This window comes from Sciurus vulgaris (assembly GCF_902686455.1).
Source record: "Sciurus vulgaris genome assembly, chromosome: X".
NCBI classification, from domain to species: domain Eukaryota; kingdom Metazoa; phylum Chordata; class Mammalia; order Rodentia; family Sciuridae; genus Sciurus; species Sciurus vulgaris.
The window spans coordinates 57,974,937-57,995,350 of NC_136471.1; the positions used below are offsets into that span (position 1 = coordinate 57,974,937).

Consider the following 20,414-nt stretch of genomic DNA (forward strand, 5'->3'; position numbering starts at 1 on the left):
GAATTCTCACAGCATACCCAATTTGCCAAGATATATCCATTTTAGACAAGCAAATGTAAATAACACCTACAATGGCACATTTCAGTGATTGTGAATTTTAAGAGGTTGTTATGTGTGTTGTTCATTCAATTATTTTCTTCTAGAAATATGTGTCGGACACCTTCAAGTATCAAAAGTCTGCAGTTGTTTTGTTTTTTTTTTTTTTTTAATTTTCTTTCTCCTGTATACATTTTCTACTACTGAAGTAAGAACAAAGAACAGGCAGTTAGTATGGATAGATGATTGGATCCTGTCTGGGAAGATGGAAGCTAATTCAAAGGGAATGGAATGTTAATACCTTCAGGACACTTTCCTCTCCTCCTCACCTGTGACCATGGTCACCTGCCTCCAGGGAATTGTTCCTCCAGCAGGCAGTTGTTAATGAGTACTCCCTAGGAGGTTCCCTTCCTGCCTTTGGGGCAAAGGAAACTGGGGAGAGGTAACCCTGTATTACTGCTTCCCACCTTTTGTTTACATGGTTAGGATAGGAGGCAGGGACATGAGAAGTAAGAAATCTGGAAACTATGAGGACAAGCTTCATCCCCTTCAACCCCTCGCCCTCTGGTGAAGCCTGCCTCTATTTTATCTTTTAAATAAAACTTCTTTTCTGTGCTTGCCTTGGTGTTTCCCGGACATTCGATCTTTCACACCATGGGAACAGGACTAAGGACTTCCAAGAATGGCATAACTATCATTTGTAAAGTAAAAAGGGGAAGACATGCTATCCTGACAAAATGATTCCAGTGTTGCCTTCAGTAGCATTAGCCAAAATAAGCATCACTATCTCAAAGAAGAGTCAGTACAGACAACTATGTGACTGAATATTCATCTTGCCTTAATCATCCACAGGTCTTAAACAGATACTTCTTCACTATACCCTACTATCAATAGGTGGGGGAATAATGTAGAGGTGTTGCGAGTTCTTACTCTTTCCATCAATACTTAAAACAGTTTCTTACAGGAAACAATTACTTGTACAGGCAAAGGCAAACGGCCAAAGAGATGCACAGTGATATCCCTCACAGTACACACAACATTGTACATTCAAAAACTAAGGCAGATCACTAAATGTCCTGCTTGTTTTAATTTTAATATTTATGCCCTAGCATCAGGCCCTCATGTAGTAATCAGAATATAAAAAATAGCTCACATGTTAACAAGTATGTTAAAAATAACCCACCTCCAAAATTGTTTTATAGAGTTTTAAGAGGTTACTTGCTGCTCTTGAACTAATTAGTTAGTTGATTTTTTTAAGTGTACCTTTAATTAGGATGTCAGTTTCTAAGGTCTCTATGCAGCAGGCTACATTTTTTCCACAGGTTTTATTGGTGCCTTATAGCTGTACATAATTATGGGATTTGTTGTTACATATTTGTATATGCACACAATATAACAATTTGGTTAATATCTCTCTCCAGCACTTCCCCCTCTCTTCCCACCTCCCACTCCTTAGTCCCTTTCCTCTACTGATATCAATTTGATTTTCATGAGATGCCCCACCTTACTTTTCCTTTTTCCTCTCTAGCTTCCAAATATGAGAGAAAGCATACGACATTTGACCTTCTGAGTTTGACTCATTTGCTTAATATAACAGTCTCTAGTTCCATCCATTTTCCAGCAAATGCCATAATCCCATTTTTCTTTATGACTGAATAAAATTCCATTGTGTATGTACACTACATTTTCTTTATCCATTCATGCATTGATGAATATCTAGGCTGGTTCCACTGGTTCCGTAATTTGGCTATTGTGAATTGTAAGCAGGCTACATTTGATTGTGTTTCATTTTTTTCTGCATGTACCAAGGACACTGGTGAAATTCAGGATGGCAGGAGTGATGATAGATAACAAAATCAGTCAACTTTGCTTCTTTAGTCACTTGTTCTATCAAGTCCTATCATTATACAATTGCAAAAGAAGGGAAGATTTTAATAAGCTAATTATTTTGGATGCTAAGTAATCTCCCTCTTTGGACACTTAAAAATAAAGACAGAGGGGCTGGGGTTGTGGCTCAGTGGTGGAGCACTTGCTTAGCATGTGTGAGGCACTGGGTTCTATTCTCAAAATCACACATAAATAAATGAAAAAAATAAAAGTCCATCAAGAATCAAAAAATAATAAATATAAATAAAGACAAAAAACTATCTGTGGGATGACATAGATATAAAAATATAGCAGCACAGACAGTTTTGAGAATAAATGGATAAAGAAATAAAATTGTGTTAAAATATTAAATTCTTATTTGTGGCTCAGAGCTCAATAGATAAAACAGTTATCTGCCAAGCATTGTACTAAGTGATTTGCATAGGTTAGGTAATATAATCCCCATCAATTCCTGATGAAATAGGTTTAATTACTATTGCATGACCAATGAGAAAAATAAAGCTCAGAGCTATTAAATAATCCAGTGAAGATCATATAATGAGTGGCAATGCTGGTACTTGAGCCCCGAATTAGCTGACACCAAAACCAAGCTCTTATTCAGTGATGTATTACCTCTTTACAAAATGTGTAAGTGGATACCAGTGCTTACAGGAGAGAAGAACGTTGTGTCTATCACTGAAGGAAAGATAATGAGTGCAAGATACTGTGCTCGGGAAGAAGCCATAAGTTAAAAGTCATCCCTATTCTTGGGGCTGGGGTTGTGGCTCAGTGGTAGAGTACTTGCCTAGCATGAGTAAGGCACTGGGTTTGATTCTCAGCACTGCATATAAATAAATGAATAAAGGTCTATTGATATTTAAAAAAAACATTTAAAAAATTGTCCCTACTCTCAAGAACTCACATTGTAGTAGAGGGAATAAAACATGGAGCATAGATACTTCAAATGAAAGCCTGTGTGGGATAAGCTTTGAGGGCTGCTTACTTAGTGTTGGAGGAGGTAAAAGAACGGAGAATTCAGTCAGTTGGGTGCCTTGAAAATGAGTTAAAGCCTGTGGTTAAACATATGGAGCCATAAAGAAAGAACTGTTTGGAAAGGAAGGGAGAAATATATACATATAAATAAGTAAGGATGAATAGGGAAAGTTAAAATATAAACAGATCAATTTAATTGGAATTCAAGTATGGATTATATAATTCACAGGTGATAAGACCAGAAAGAAAAGTGTAGGATAAAACATAGTCCTGAATGTGAGTAAACTTATTTGAACAACCAATGGGAGACAACTGAAGACTTTTGAAGTTAGAACGATCCATAATCTGTGTTGGAATTTAGATTAAAAAATAATAGCCAGTTGAGAATGGACTAATAGTCTGAGTCTAGAACAGAGAGAAGTTGGAGTTTTACAGCAGCAATCCAAGTGATATGTATTGCAGTCATGCTGTAAACAATACAGAGATGAAACAGGTTTGGGAACTCACTCTTGTGAATACTTACTAAGGTAAGTCAAAACTGACCAAGATCTTTGCAAAAACCTGTTGAGAGTTTTCATATGTGCAGGAAGTCTTCACTTGTCCTACCTTATTTTCAATAACTTCAGTTAACAAAAGAAAGAAAGAAAAAGAAAGAAAGGAAGGAAGGAAGGAAGGAAGGAAGGAAAGAAAGAAAGAAAGAAAGAAAAAAGAAAAGCTCTATATCATAGAAAAGGGCTGACAACTGCAGAGAGATCAGGATGCAAAGCTATTTCGCTAATAGGAATTATCAGCAGGACATAACAGCAGGGGAGAAGGTCTGTCTACTACAAAGTCAAAGAAAACAGAAAACAAAACAAAACAACAAGAAAATCTTTAAAGTCCCGGAAGCATGAATTGTTCCAGCATTGTTTCTCTGACATTTGGGCACAACATTAAGGAGAACAATTTGGCATTGTTACATGTGACACAGAATGTGTCCTGAAGAAACAAGTCGCAAGATGACAGATCCAATATTCAGGTTGAGTAATTGCCAAAATCATGAGGAAAAATATTTCCGTGTCACACCAAGGAGCTCCCTACCATTGTACACACCTTTAAAAAAATCTTTTGAGAACAGTCGTTTGCTCTACAGTTATGCTGGAAATCGACAAATTATGTAATAATTAGATCATATAATACATACACAGATGAGTTTTTGAGATGTTTCCATTTTCTTTTTATTATTTATTATATAGTTCTAGACCACATCAGCAGATGTATCAAAGTAATTAGATACTTACATATTTGCTACTACAAATCTGAGCAAACTAAGCAGTGTTTCCTCCAAAAATACATTTTTAATTTGCTTATAATACTTTTAGATCAGCACAAATGAAGCATTTTAGCATATAATTTTATGCTGGTCCAAGAAGCTAATATAAACTTAAGTTGAATAGATTTTTAATAAATTTTTTATTTGGCCTTTGTGATAACTGCTGCCAAAATCATTGAAAGGCAAGGGTATATGATGTCTCTGGGACTTGTCTAATTTTCCTCTATAGATAACTTCTGAATGTTCTCAGCTTGCTCAACTGTGTGAGGTGATAACCAACTTTACTTTAGACCAGAACCAATCTGCATCATCCAGGGAGTATTTTAAGATTCCTGTTCTTACTGCCTAAGTTCCAAATTTAATGCACTAATGTGGGCATGGATACCTGAATGACCCTGTTTGCTAATCCAGTTTTACTTGCCCAATGCATATGCCTAAGAGGTTTTTCTCTGCTTCCTGCTATATCTTTTAATTTTTAGATGAATTGCAGGAAAATAAAAGCTTGTTGAACATCAGCTATGTGCCCACTTCAGAGATTTATTACGTTAACCCTCAGAGAAATTCTATGAAAATTGTATTACTATACCAGGCTTGCAAATGTGGAAAACAAATTCAATTAATTTCTCACTTGTCCAAGGCTTTGTCTGTAAACAGGAGAACCACTAGTTGGAGTCTCACTGCAAAGAGAACCAGATAATATGGTTGCCTGACCTCAACTCTGCTTACATATTTTTTTCCTATAGCCATTCTCCATCAGATCAGGACCTCTGGGCTCTGAAAGTTAGTCTAAATTAATCATATTCCCTCTTGGGAATTCTAATGTGCCTTCCAGGGCTCTCTCCTTTCAGGATCATACCTTCACTGCAATGATGTCCCAGTTATATTCCTGGTGTTTAACCTCTCTCACGTGGCTTCCATTTCACTGTCAAACTACTTTTCTTTTGATTCCACATGATAAATCAAGTGATGAGCTTTTAGCACTTTGATTTCAGTGTGATCAATAAGACTCCCTCAGTGATTACGACTTTTTTTTTTTTTTTAAGCTGGGTGCTAGGCATTGCTAGAAGACTCAGGCACTGGTTGATGAGTCCTAATCCGAAATTCTATGTAAACAAATGACTCAAATAACATGGTTGTACTATTTTGATTTCTTCCAGTATTTGAAAATTAAGAATTTATATTTTTTCATTTGAATTATTATTACACTGAATGGTAAATTCTATATTTATTATCTGAATCCTAATAAATAGTAGATATGAACACCACAGGTAGCAACTTCTTTTCAAAGTTGGTTGTCAATATTTTGTGGTTCAAGAGCTCCAGAAAAATAGTCTCCATCTATTGTATTGAATATTCAACTGCTATGGGTGCTCACAAGCCTTTATCTGTGGACATGTACAGACTATATTGCTGATTTTTACTAACATGCCAAGGAAATCATAGGATGCCATATCATACCTGGGATACATAATCACTTAGAAACCATTCCATATGAATATGACAAGAATGGGACCCAAAGTATGATCAGGTAAAGAGCATGTACTTTTGAATCAGAACTTTTGTTTGAATCTCTGTAATACTTTAAGCTGTGCAAACTTATTTAGATTATTTAACCTCCCTGAGCCTCAGTTTGCTCAACCAAAAGGGGATATTAATAGCTATACCTCAACAAAGCTCTTATAAGGACAAAATAAAAGGAAATAATTACTGTAGAGCACTTAGCATGATGTCTTTAATAATCAGTTAAAAATAAAAGTTATTAATAATTAAAAGTAAAGCACTCAGACTGCTAAAGGTTAAGGACAATAGCAAAATCTTAGGGATCTGGTTGGAGAACAATATTGAGTATTTTTCATATGTCTAAAAATAACATCCTTCTCTTATAAATAAGGTTGTCACATCAGAGCATGTTGATTTTCTTTTTATATTAGGCTTCCTATTGTGTAAAGAGTTACATGTAAATTTGCCTTAGATTTAAGGCCATTCACAAAATAGCTCTTGAATATGAAAATAATTTTCTAATGTTTCCAGTTTAAGTTCTAGAAAAATTCTGATCTCAAAACTTCATGGCATTAGTTACCTTATAGTTCCTAAAACATACACTTTCCCCTATGAAACAGAGAAGTCAACAACAACAACAAAAATCCTGAGTTTCTAAGCAAAAGATAAGTACTTGAGGCTTTGAGGAAAACATGAATTATGAAATATGTGGTTTGAAAAAGATTTTTTTAAAATGTATAATTGTGTATCTTAAAAGCATTACAAAAATATCATGTGACGTGAAACTGGCTGGCAAGTAAAGATAGTTAATGGTATGTGCAACTTGGAAAATGTGTGGTTTCATGACCCCAGTGAATTATTTTTTAAGATATGACAGTTGCTAATGAAAAAATATTGCAAGTGGCCCCCCCACATAAACACATTGAAATCAATAGAAAAGGTTTTCCATGTGTAGTCTAATATTTCATGATTCAATCATGCATATTCTAGGAAGGCAATTTTCTTGAATTATCTGTTTTCTTTTCCTTGTAAAAGAAGAGCAGTGTTGACCTTTAACCTGAGCATCAGAACTTCCATTTGCAGTGTTTACAAAACCCCAAAATTGTGTCACTCACTTTTTCAGCAATTGTAGGCCACTTAGAGTATGAAAGAATTATTAAGAGCCGATTATATTTTGTGAAAACTGATTAACCAAACTCCTGTGGATTTTTTAAACTGTACTACAGTAAAATATATTAGTGTAGCAATTCCTTCCTCAAATGAATTTGATGTTAACATATTGAATTAGTGATCCTGTTAGTCATAATTCCAAGATTAGAAGGCAATTCTTAAAAACTGTGGAAATTCTCACATTCTATCACTGTTAATTAGCCTTTCTTGTCCTGCAGAAAGACTTTCATTAAGGATTATCATAGTAGATTTAACATCTCTAAAAACTGAATTGGGGAGGATTATTTCAACCTTCATTATGGTTTGCAGGTCTTATTTTTCTTTTCATTCCAGCATTGTAAAGGGGTCATCTTACTTTATCATATGCAAATATATACAAAGTACACTTCTAGCTGAACAGAAAATCGTATTAGATTAACAGCAGAGAAAGCTTCCATTTAAAATATTTCTTGTCCCCAGGACTACCTTCCATTCTTGCATTTCACTCTTGAAAAATCTTCTCATAGTGGTTAAGAAAATGAGATTGGAGTCACATTCAGGGAATATGCATTTGACTTTAAATATAGTCTAGTATATTTCTCTGCCCTAATATTTTATTTATGAAATAGGAAAATAATAATAGATTTATTAGTAATCATAGATTTGTAATGTGAATTAAACAAGTTAACTGTTTATGAGACTACCCAGTACATAGTAAATTTATAAAAGTTTTGTACAATTAAATAAAATAAATTCAACTGGAACATTTGACTTCCTTTCTTCATCCATTCCAGTTATTCTTTACTTGTACTTTCCTTATGTCTCTTGAATAACTTCACAGTTTTGCACTATTTTATTTACTTTCTGGGTCAAAGGTAATGATCTTTGTAAAATATATATGACTCATTCATTAACTGTAACTATTAAAATTTGGGGAATTAAAATCAAACAGTATAATGTATACAAGTCACACATTCTACAGAAGTACACATTCTGCAGTATTATCATTCTGAACTGTTTATGTTTCCATGAATATAAGATCAGATGACAAAATATGTTTTTTATGAAATACAGTGATAGTCAAGACATTTTCTATATTCATAATCAGAATACGATCTTAGTGAAAAAGTTTTTCACAAGCAATGCAGTTGCTACTGAAAGTCATAGAAAAGTATGAAAAGGCCTCAAAAAATACACTAGTTTTATTTTATTTCAATTTGTGTGTGTGTGTGTGTGTGTGTGTGTGTGTACATGTACCAGGGATTCAACTCAGGAGCACTCAACCACTGAACCACATCCCCAGCCCTATTTTGCATTTCATTTAGAGACAGGATCTGGCTGAGTTGCTTAGTGCCTCACTGTTATTGAGGCTGGCTTTTAACCCACGATCCTCTTGTCTCAGCCTCCAGAGCCCCTGGGATTAGAGTTGTTCACCACCATACCCAGCTTGTCTCAATTTTTGAGAGAATATAATTCAGCTTTAGATTTGCTAACTCATTGAGCATTATAATTGCTATAAATCAGGGGCAAGGAAAATGGAGGGAGAATTTATTATGGAAAGGGAAAAGATTAAGCTAATATAAATGCCACGCTACAAAAAATAAGAACCCCAGACAAACTGACATATGCATTCAGCATATGTAAATCTGGGCAAAATTATTTTTTGAATAGCTCTCTATTTCCTCTATGTACTCTACCAATGGTACTATGTTCACTGGTGAACATTTATGACCCCAATTACGCAACACTCTGGCTATGAAAATATTTTTTAAAGACTCTAACAAAAATGTTATTCTTCTTGTAAGGAAATGGATACTTTGATTTGATCTACTTTACCTATATGATAAGTTGATCTTTGATTCCATGGTTTACATATATTACTTTAATTAATTGAATAATTGGCTTTTATCACCAGGAACCACGCTCTGTAAAAGACACAATTGTAGCACTTTCCCATGTTTTAAAAAGTAAATTGACAAAGTCACTACCTGTATCATGGATTCTAATTAGATACATCTGAATGGTTGAAGAGGGTATTATCAAAGAATTTAAACATTTCGATGGAAAAATGGAAAGAATTTTCATAATGCACTCAATTTTCTCAGAAATTTGGCTTTTTAAATCTCCCAAATGAGTAAAGAATATCTTTTTGAAGATGAGATAATTCATAAGAAACCATAAAAACTCAATCATAAAACAAATATTTTCTTTAAACCTTTCTGAGGCAAGCACAATAAAAGCACAATATTTATCAAAAACAAGGTTGAAAAGTTCCTATCTGAACCTTTTGCATAGTAATACTATACATGTAATGTACTTACCACTCTATGGCTTAGCTTAACTTTTTTGGTTTTTTTTTTTTTTATGTTGCATGTTAAGTTACAATTAAAGCCTCAGGCAGTAAGGACAATCAAGGCTGTTGGATGCTTAAAAGACTTATGAAATAAAAGAGCCTCAAGCAAAAAGAAACCACTATGTAGGCACCCATTTTTCTCTATGGAGATTTTAACTTGGTTAAAATGAAAGAAAAATCAGTAATTGGTAAGAAATTAGTAAATTATATGCCACTTCATTTAGTAAAATGCAATCAGTAGTATGTACTTGATTAAACAAAATATTACTGATAGAGTATCTTGTTCATGAAAGACAAATGTTACATAACAATGTTTAATTCCATCTGACTTCTAAGTAATTATCACAGTTATATGCTTGTCATACCGGTAGGTCAAATTTTGGGATCTTAAGTTGTATACTGTAAAATTGTGTAAGGCTTAGGACGTAGCTCGGGTACATTATTTACCCAGAAAGTCTGAAGCTCTGACACTGTAAAAAAAAATATCAAAATAAATATATATTGTATATTTTTCTTCTAAACCTCTAAAGGCTCAGTTTATTTTTAATCAAGGAGTCAATAAACCGAGGGTGAACCTATGAGAGGAGTTCTGGATACATACGTAGATAGTCATTATATCATGGTTCACATTGCATTTTATTTCTTCACCAATTTTCTTGAGGTAAAATCAGAGGTGCAAGATATGAAAATCTGAATATATGAATATAAAAATTTGACAAAACAACAAATTCAGATTCAATAATTTAAAACATGATAATTTGGACAGATACTATGTTGTAATTTACCTTTATGAAATTGTTTCTTCCCACAGTCTATAAATTAATTCTACAACTCTTCCCAAAGAGCATAAATTAACTATGTGAAATACTGTAGGATGTGATGATTGTAGAACATGTGGTTTTTATGAATTTCAGAAGCACACATAAAATAATAAATAAACAATTTGATTCTCTTTCCATTTTACTACTGTAGATCTCTATGTAACAGAATTTTCTGAATTTATTTCCCTTGTAACAAACTAACTTTTTAGTATTTTTAGTTATAGATGGACGCAATACCTTTATTTTATTATTTTATTTTTTTATGTGGAGCTGAGGATTGTACCCACTGACTCACATGTGCTAGTCAAGTGTTCTACCAGTGAGTCAGTCACAGCATCAGCCCCAAACAATGATATTTGAAAATAACTGAATGGAAAACAATTTATGGAACCCAAGGTATCAGATTCAGGACTTTTACCATATTAACATAACAACAGTAAATTAACCAAACACAGAATACCAAATGACATAGAAATATTTAGATATTGGTCTCCTCACATTAGTTTTTTAAAGTACTCTTAGAGACTTTATTAGGAAAATAATTTTGAATGTATTTATTAGTCATATTTTGGGATGTCTTGATTGAAAGGGATAAAAGTAGGTTCCTTAAAACTACTTCATATCTTGATTTAAAAAAATTCAAATTCATTTTCCCTAATTTGTTTTACTGAGATTTCACTCATACTTGCCTAATTAACATAAAATAAATTGTTCTTTATTTTGCTAAGCCCTAAATTTGTCATATTAAAAAAAAATTTCTTGATTTGCTTCAATCCATTATACTAGAACTGTCCTAAATATTGGCAAAAGAGACAATCATTTAATAGATTTTTTTAAGAGGAAAACTTGTAACTGATCCAACAAATAAACTAAATATACTATTTTTATTATCAAACCACCTGCCTCAGCCTCCTGAGTCACTGAGATTACAGGCATGGACCAGCACACCCAGCTATGTCTATACCTATTTAAGCTAAATAAAACAAGTATTTTTCAAAGACCACCTTCTGAAAGACTATATTTGGAAACAAAACAAAACAAAACAAAAAAACCTCTGTTGGTACTGTAGTTCTGTCTCTCACTTTATCGTAATTTGTCCCACCTCCCCCATAATTCAGAGGAACTTTGTCTGTCCTTGGGACTCATTCATTTCTCCTACAAAAAGTATTTACTACCTGTCTAAAATTGTGTACACTTCCTCATGTCCCTTTCCCTATGAAGAAAGTATTTAAGGCTCAACTATCTGGCCCTTCTTTGAGTTTTCATATTTTGTATGGCACCTATGCACATAAGTAATACATTAATACATTTGCATGCTATTTATTCTGATGAGCTATTGCCAGTCTCTTTCAGCAGATTCAAATATTGAACCTTCAGAGGGAAAGTATGTACTTTACATAAGAAATAGGGAGGAAATATCAAAAGTAATGGCTCATTCATACCTGTGGTTGAGGATGAGTCCAGATTTCCACAGTTGCTGACTCTTTCATGGGGGTGCGAGATCTTACAACCTCCTTCATTGGCTTTAGAAAGAGGGGGGGATAAGTATTTTTAAGTCTTATGATAAAAGTTAAAAATACATTTCACACAAGCATTATACATAGATAATATTCTGCTTGAGTAAATTACCATTTCTAAGACATCATAGTTTATCTATTCAGCAAACAGGTAATTGAGGGTTAAAATGTGCCAGGCACAGCTGTAGATACTAAAAAATAAAAGAATTTAACAAAGAAATGAAATCCTTTTTCTCATGGAGGTTATTTTCTAGAGTTACATATTAGTGTTCAATTAAGCATATGGACAAAGTTGTGGAAGACAATTTAAAATATTTAAGTAGATGAAGTTTAAGGTAGAGAGAATTTTAGAACAATAGTTTTACAATTTAGTGGCCTTAAGAGCTATGTTTGTGAATGCACCATCATCTCAAACTAAAATCTATCCTGTGTGCTACCACAACACAAGTTTGCAATGTGCATATAAAGGTATTTAATATATGTAATAAACACCAAGGATCTATCAACTAATTCACAGAAGCAAATTTACCAACCCAGAACAATGACTAACATCTTGAAAAGATGATACCTGTACCACATTTAATATCTTTCCCTCAGGACATAGAATATTTTCTCTTTTTAATATAGTGAATATATATAATGCATATTTTCTCTCTATGAAATTTTGGGATTATGTAGGAAGAGGTTTGGTAAAAAGTTATTTGATCCATAAAAAGAAGATATTTTTCAAAGAGGCTGAGAGAATCTAATTCAGTGACTACTGCATGTTTTGGTGCTAAAATAGAGAGTTGAGAAGTTGTGTCAAAGTCCTTATGTTAACACTCTCATGTTTTCGTATTGTTGTTTAGAGCACTAAAAATTGAAGTGATGTAACTATTACTTGACAGGGTTTTGAGAACTTCATGTATTACCATGGCAGTTTATTTCTTTACATTTATTACCAGTACATGCCCATCATGTCAAAACAAGAAAAGAAGAAAACATCATATTTGGAACATCACAATTTAAAAGCAATTGAGCAAGAATTAATTTCTTATCAAATTAAAAGGGAAATCATGTTTACTATGTGATGGCAATGCAGGAGTGCAAAAGAGATACTGTACAAATTGACATTAGCAGACTAAGCACTTATTGAAATATCAAAACTCACACTAAAGCAAGTCAGAAAAATTAGAAAGTTAAAATAAAATATCTCATCAGAGCAGAATTTCTTCACAAAAATAAAATAGTAATAAAAATTAGGCTGTGACCAAAATTAAATTCTGAAAGGCCCACTTGTTAGTCAAACAAAGAAAGTCACTTTTGATGGTGAGTGAATTAAATTGTGTTTGCTTACAGAAGCTTAAGAAATGTGTTCAGAGAAAACAAACTTTAGGTTAGTCTTTTGGCAAATATAGTAATTCAAAAAGCCGAGAACTTCAATTATAACTACAATTGTGGCTTTAAAAAACAAGGGCAAATGATTTAGAATAGGCTTCCTTGTTTCTTCATGAGTTAAAAGATGTTACCAAAAATGAACAGTTGCTCTTTGTGTGAGGAAGGAAGTGCCAAATTTGATCCAACTAAAGAATTAGCCTCAATGAATAGTTTGCATGGAGAAGAACAGGCAAGAACATTTTCAAAGATGTTGAGAAAACAAAAAAGTCAATAATAACTGAAGTGGGATGTGCTAGGAAGTTTTATGACTGATGGTTGGTAAAATATGTGTTGAACAAAAAGAAGTTTAGTTTAACAAAAGAAAGCTTGTGAAAATATAAGGTCTTCAAATCTATGGTTACTTACTGCATTAAACATCAACATACTTTGTGGGGAAATATTTTATTCTATCTCGTACTAGTCAATATATAGGATCAAGAGTGAATTTCATTTACTTTGTTAACCAAATTCCTGTCAATCTATTAACTTATCAAAATTACAAATTGAATATCCTGACTTGCCCTCCCAAATAAGTGCTGGATTGCTTAACATCAACAAAATTTTATGGGGATATTTTGAATTCAAGTCCAAGACAGCAATTTTACTAAATGAGAAGAAACATCCTCAACTATTATTACAAAACATTGAATTGCTTCGGGAAATAAAATTTGCACATACTTGATGTCATTTAATAAATCAACTTATATATCACAAGATAAAACAGTGCTTATATGTGAAACTTACAGTTCAGTAAAATCATTGACAAGTTCTCCAAATCAAGTCGTATCAAGTTACTTTATATATTCCAGGGTTGTCAAAGTTAAAAAAAAAAAAAAAGGAATATCTACATCCTCATACAAATTTGATATGAGTTGTGACAAAACTAAAACTTAAGAGATTTACCTGACCTTTATTTGAAAATTATTAATCCTCAATGTAATGTTATGCTAAGTGGAAAAATCAAGAAAAAATAATCTAGTACAATTTTTCAAATACCTTTTAAGTGATACATACATTTATATTAAACTAAAATCACATGCTCCTGGATTGATATTAGAATTTAGCAGTACCCTTCGGTGTGAGAAAATATTTTCAGTGATGAGGTATACAAGTCCATTGACTTACATAACAGACCTGTATTGCCTCAAAATTATACTTCATTACAATTGTTATTTGATTTTAATTAATAAATATTGTGTATAAATTCACTTCCTCTCTTGTTTTATAAATAAATACCTCTGGCACTTTAAAGAAAAATATTTCTGACCCCTGAACAAGGGAAGAAGAGAAGAAAGAGTAGTAACTGTCGTTAATGGATAATTCTCCAAATAAGTAAAATCTGATAGACTTTGGATGCAGTGGATAAAACATATGGCAGCCTCTTTTGGCAGAGAGTAAATGGTCTAAGGCATAGAGAAACAGTAGGTGTCCAGGTGTCCTGGGGGACAGAAATGCCAAAGAGATGCAGCAGAATGGGGAACAAATGTATGTAACAATGAATGAAGCACATCTTCTGGACTTGCAAAATGAACCATTGAGTTTATACTAATACAGGAAGCAAAGTAGAAACACTCAGATGTGCTTGAGCAGCATGTAGTAGGCTATGGAAGTTTCTGGTTAGAACTGGCCTCAGGACTTTCATTTAACTTTTTTTTTAATAATGCAAGTCTTTTTGAGTTATCTTTTGTATGCACATTTTAAGCATCTGATTTAAACATGCTCTGTCAACTGTGAGCAGTTCAATGTCTGTCTGATTTGTCCTCTGTCAAATACATAATGCTGTATTTAAATGTCCGTTGTATTAGGCGTGGATGGCATTTTAGGTGGCTAAAAGTTCAAAACTATGTGAATACACCTTGTCAATTTAACTTTGGCAACGAAATATAGTATACTGAATAATTTGCTTTAACATTAAAATAATAGAAAGTTTATTGAGATTTATTTTATGCACAATAGCAACTTAATGGTAAAATCATGCCCCTACTCCTGCCAATGTTCTTCCCATCCCTCCTCCCCTCTCACCAGAGCCTCTCATCTCTAAGAATTAAAAACTAGGGAATTGTCTCATAGAATGCTTTCAACTTACAGAACTTCTGAGGATTCGCTATAATGCAAGTGAGAGAAATTGCAATTTCTAGAAATGTTATTGTTCAAATACATTTATGTTTAAGTGTTTTAAGAAAATGAAATATGGTTGATCAGTGACACCTGAGAAATAAAATGCAGATACACATTTCAGTTTCTTCATATGTACCACATACTGAACCAGGCTATATCTTCCCTTTTATGGAATTAGGTGTCAAGCTGTCAGGAAAAGAGTAAAGTGCTTTATAATAATCACAGTCTTTGTAGATTTAAGCCTCATTTTAATCCAGTTCATATTAAGATGGTGCTCAGTGCCAAAAAGTGAGAAGTGCCTCATACCAATGATCTTACAGAATTTTAAAAAGTGTCAGGGGCATTATTGCTAATAATAAAAATAATATTTCAAAGAGAAAGAGGGATAGATGTTGGATTGCATTTTTATTTCTAGGTTAGAGTTTACTAGTTCATAGTTTAGACATTGAAAGGGAATTTTATCCTGTTTAAAATTGCATTAACTCTTTTAAGCATGAATACATTGTTTCATCAATGATACCCTGTTGGCCTAAAGAAATAGATATACATGAAAGGAAAGGTGTTCATTTATATTACTTCACTTTTCAGGATCTTGTAATTTCAAAATATAGAAATTGTCTTTAATCTGTTTGAATTTTATTTGTGGAGAATGTGGAAAGAGGAAGGCTCATAAAGTGTACTGATTGAGAGTAAATGCCCCAAATTCTAAGAAATTGCCCTCATTTTTTTCTAAGGCAAGACGTATGGAAAATTTAAGCCAAATTTCCATTCACGGGGATTTGAATTTTTAGCTCAAAATAAATACAGTGATATAGCATTTGTGATACATAGGGGAAAACATAGTTAACTGCCAAAAGATTTAGTCTTTCAGGAAAATGGTAAGAGACTGTTAGGGTGACCTAAAAGAGTAAAATGCATTTCCCAAAGTATAACTGCCTTGCAAAAAAAGCTTATGAAGCAAGATACTTCAATCAAACTTTCTAAATCTGGCAGGTCCTTCTTGTTGTTCTTCTCAATTGTTTTCCTGACAATGTCTCACAGAATCTGAGCCTTAGTGATATGATTCATGAACTACATTCCTCAATCTGACTAATTTCAAAGATACTGGATCAGGTGTACCCAGATTAATTTTGTGGTCATTTTAAGAAGAAATGTGGAATGCGAACTTTTTTTTCTTACTTGTAAATTTTATTGCCACTCAAAACTAATGATAAGAAAATCATTATCAGAATAAAGATCATGATACTTTAGATTACAGTCTCAACGTTACATTACTGTTTCAAAAACTAGCAGAGAATTCAGAGAAGTCTCAATGTATTAAAAAATCACATTTCTTTCACAAATGTGGCAGGTTTTCCAGTAGAATGCGTATGATGCCGTTTTCTAAGTAATCATACACATCCCAGGAATCTCAGGTTTTTACATAGATGTGACATTTTAAATTATCTCAGTCATCACTTTATTTTAGATGCCAAAAACCAGAAGTGAGTTTAACTGATAGATTACTGCTATTTTATTGTCTTATAGTTGACATATTGACATGATAGGGAAAATAAATCTTCTCAAACCAGCATACGAGGCATTTTCTGGAGAATCCTATGGAATATCTAGCACTGTGATATATGTTGTGCTAGTAAGGTTTGTCACTGTGACCAAAAACAACTTAAGATTGGAAAAGATTATTTGGCTCATGGTTTCTGAGGTTCAGCCCATGGTGGTGCTGAATCAATTCCTCTTGGCCTAAGGGAAGACAGAACTTCATGGCGGAATGGTGTGGTGGAAAAGTGTTGCTCCATTCATGGCTGGCTATGTACCAGAGAAAGAGCAAAGGAGTGAAGAGGCTACAGAGAAGATAAACCCTTACTGGACATGCCCTCAGGGACCCACATCCTCCAGACAAAACCTCCTCCACTCACAACCCACCTGCCCACAGTTCCCACTCGGTAAATCCATTCAAATTAAGTTGGACTGATTTCATGTCAGCTCTCAGGATACAATCATTTCACCTCTGAATATCATTGTATTAACACAGGAGTTTGGGGGAGGACACCTCATATACAAATCATAAAATTAACTAAAAGCATGTAAGTATGTGGGTGGTGTTTCTAAATGATTACATTTAGAGAAAATTTCTCTCATTCTCATTTACTTAGCTTATAATAATTCAAGGGTCTTTCTATGACAATAATATCCATCAAAAGTATGCCAAAAATTACAAATACTATGTCTAATTTACTTATCATTGTACATGACACATAGAGTTAAGTGATTTCCATTAAAAGCCTCAATACAATATCAAATTTTGTTATTCATAAAATATTACAAAGTATGTTTTCTAATTGCAGTGAATGTACTCCAATAATTTCCTTAAAAAGGAAGAAAATCTTCATTAGTTCCTAATATGCTTAGTGTTTCTTAAAGTCTTCTTGTCATAACTTTCTTATTCTCGTCTGAGAGGGTAGACAATATCTAAGGAGGAAAAGATAGGTATTTGTAAAAGATTAAAATCAATTCAACAATATTGTGCAACAAAGAAAAAAGTAGGACCTTTGGATTCTTCATCTGACTCTTCAGTCTACTAGTTTTATGAAATCTCTCAAGTTACTTAAGATGACTCTCAATTTCATCATCTGTGAATTGAATACGATAGTATAAGCCTTATAAAATTACTGTGTGCAGCTAAGTTACTACAAAATGTTTGGCGCATTATGATTATCTTCTTGATAAGCAGTATTATGGCTATATCTTCACTAACAACATGAAGCATAAGTTATCTAGATGCAGGGAGCATGTGGTGCCCACCCCTCACTCTCTTCTAAGTAAAACTATCACTTGAATAGAATAGAAAGGCCATGAGTAGTTCTGCCTACGGAGGATAAAGACCCCACAATCTTCTGATCTTACTCACTCTTAATTATCATCAGTTAGGTATTAGGAAGCAAATCAAAAATTTTGAGATTAGTAATTTCAGTTTTTACATTGGTGTTATTGTATATCTAAAAACTTAAAATTCACTGCTGCTACAATAAATAGCCCAGTAATGTGGTAGGTAAAGAAGGAAAGAATGAATAGAAAAGGTAGACATTATCTTTTTTTTACATTTTTCCAATTATTATGTAACTTCTAGTTAAGGGAAAACTCTTTATTATAAATTTATCATTTTAAAATTTCATTTACAATTGACACATAATAACTGTGCATGTTTGTGAAATACAGGGTGATGTTTCAACACATGTATACATTGCATTTTGATAAATCAGGGTGATTAGCATATCTTTCACCTCAAATATTTATCATTGTTTTCTATCTTGAAACACAATTCTCAGGTAAATATAAGGCAGTTTGTAAATTTAGTTGACATTCCAAGAAAAGTTGTATTACAAGCTTGACAATTTCCTCAAAACTTCAGAATTTGAGAACAAATAGGAATCAAAGTCTTGGAAGCTTATAATAAAAATAAATTTAAGTTCAAATTGACCATTGAAAGTTTAAAATGCATTAGCTGGATAAAATATTGAAAACAGCAGGTAAATTTGCTTAAAATATCAATGAAAAATTTTGGGTGGGGTCAAGTAGGAGAGATATGGGAATGGATAAATTTAAAATTGGAGTTTGTTATTTGGTACTTGGCTTAACATTTCAAGTATACTTAAGATAGTCTCCTAAAATTACTGTATAATTGAAGAAATATGACAGCTTTACGCATTCCTATTAAGCTGCACGAAGTAACATGTTCCCATAAAAACTCGCAAACTGAAAATTTGTCATTGGTTTTGTTTGCGTAGCCAGACCAGAAAATACAAATTTACCAATGTTTCCTGTCCACAGGGCAACTGGCACACATTTGTCAGAATTAAAGAGACATGCAAAACTACCATTATTAGCATTCTGGCATAAACAGGGCATTGTGAATCTGAAACACCTACACCCTATGATTAGACCTTCTTTATTGTTTGCATGTTTTTTTGCTTTTTTTTTTTTTTTTTTTTGGTGAGGGAATTTGTTGTTGCTTTATTTTTCTTTCAGATTATTGTCAGAACATAGTTTTCTAGCCAGTCGTGGTGGCAGAGCACTGTAATCCCAGGGGTTTGGAAAGCTGAAGCAGGAGGATATTGAGTTAACAGCCAGCTTCAGCAACTTAGCGAGGTCCTAAAGCAACTCAGTGAGACCCTGTCTCTAAATAAAATATTAGATAGGGTGGGTGATGTGGTTAAGCACCACTGGGTTCAATCCCTGTTATCAAAAAAAGAAAAGACATGGATTTCTAAACAAAAAGTACAATTTGATACCCAAGGATGAAATGTGGAGAAATTATTTAACACCAGGTTAATAAAACAAAAAAAAGAAAGAAAGAAAGAAAGGAAAAAAAACTACAATTTAAGACTTTTTTTCTGGGATAACTGCCATCATCAAAGCTACCATGATGAGGTCTTAAGGAAAATAAAATTGGATTATTCCATGATCTTGTCCAATATTTTCCAGACTTATCTGAGTCCCTGTGAAGTGGTTTGGCAGCACAATGAAACACTTATCTCCCTTTTGAATGTAGTTAGACCCAAGAGAAATGTGGGGAAAGAGAGAAATAATTTGGGAGGAATATATTCATTTATCCGTAAGAATTCCAATAGTTCTGCCAAAAGCTATTTTGAAATTGTCTTCAAGGATAACAAATTACCTGGTGAAAAATGAAACAAGCTTGGAGCACTTGATTAGATCTTCTATCTTAATCATCAAGTCAAGTGTGTGTGTGTGCGTGTGTGTTTGTGTGTGTGTGCACGTAGAGAAGGGGAAATGTTATAGAAGGGGGATAAATTAACACTTAGAAAGCTCTGAGGTTTCACAAAACCTGACATGAGATATGCCAGATGTTTTGGTACCGGATTGTAAAACTTGAAACTAATCTTCATTTAAGAGTTTTAATGGTTGTATCCCTCTTATGCCTCCTGCTCTTCTGCTAGAGAGATTCTGAAAAATTGTAGATCAGGCTTTAAAGAACAGCTTCTACAAACAGAGTCTCCTTAAACCTCAGCTAAAATGAGCAAGAAGATTACATGTTATTATGATGTAGCACAGCGGGATTTTCCCCCAGCAAACATAATGATGTGAAAAAGGATAAAGCTATCATTCTGTGCAAAGAGGTCATCCATAGAAGCATAGAAGAACAATGCTTTTCACACAGATTATCCAGACATGTTGAAATTTTTACATTGCAAAAGCTCTTTCTTAATGTTTCTATAAAGAGCACTTATTCTGATAAGCCTCCAGATCTAGATAGCAAGACAAAATGTTCATATCTCTATAAGGTAACTTTCCCTAGGGTACCTGGGAGAAAT

At 33.3% G+C, this 20,414-nt stretch overlaps 1 protein-coding gene across 2 annotated transcripts in view; it reads right to left on the minus strand.

The window, feature by feature from the left end:
- The window catches only part of PCDH11X (protocadherin 11 X-linked), a 739,590-nt gene that overhangs the window by 382,161 nt on the left and 337,015 nt on the right, over nt 1-20,414 (minus strand). For both annotated transcript variants that reach the window (XM_079123016.1, XM_079123015.1), the window contains one exon: nt 11,473-11,553. In XM_079123016.1, the coding sequence (XP_078979142.1) occupies nt 11,473-11,553 (81 nt within the window). The remainder of the gene's footprint in view (nt 1-11,472; nt 11,554-20,414) is intronic.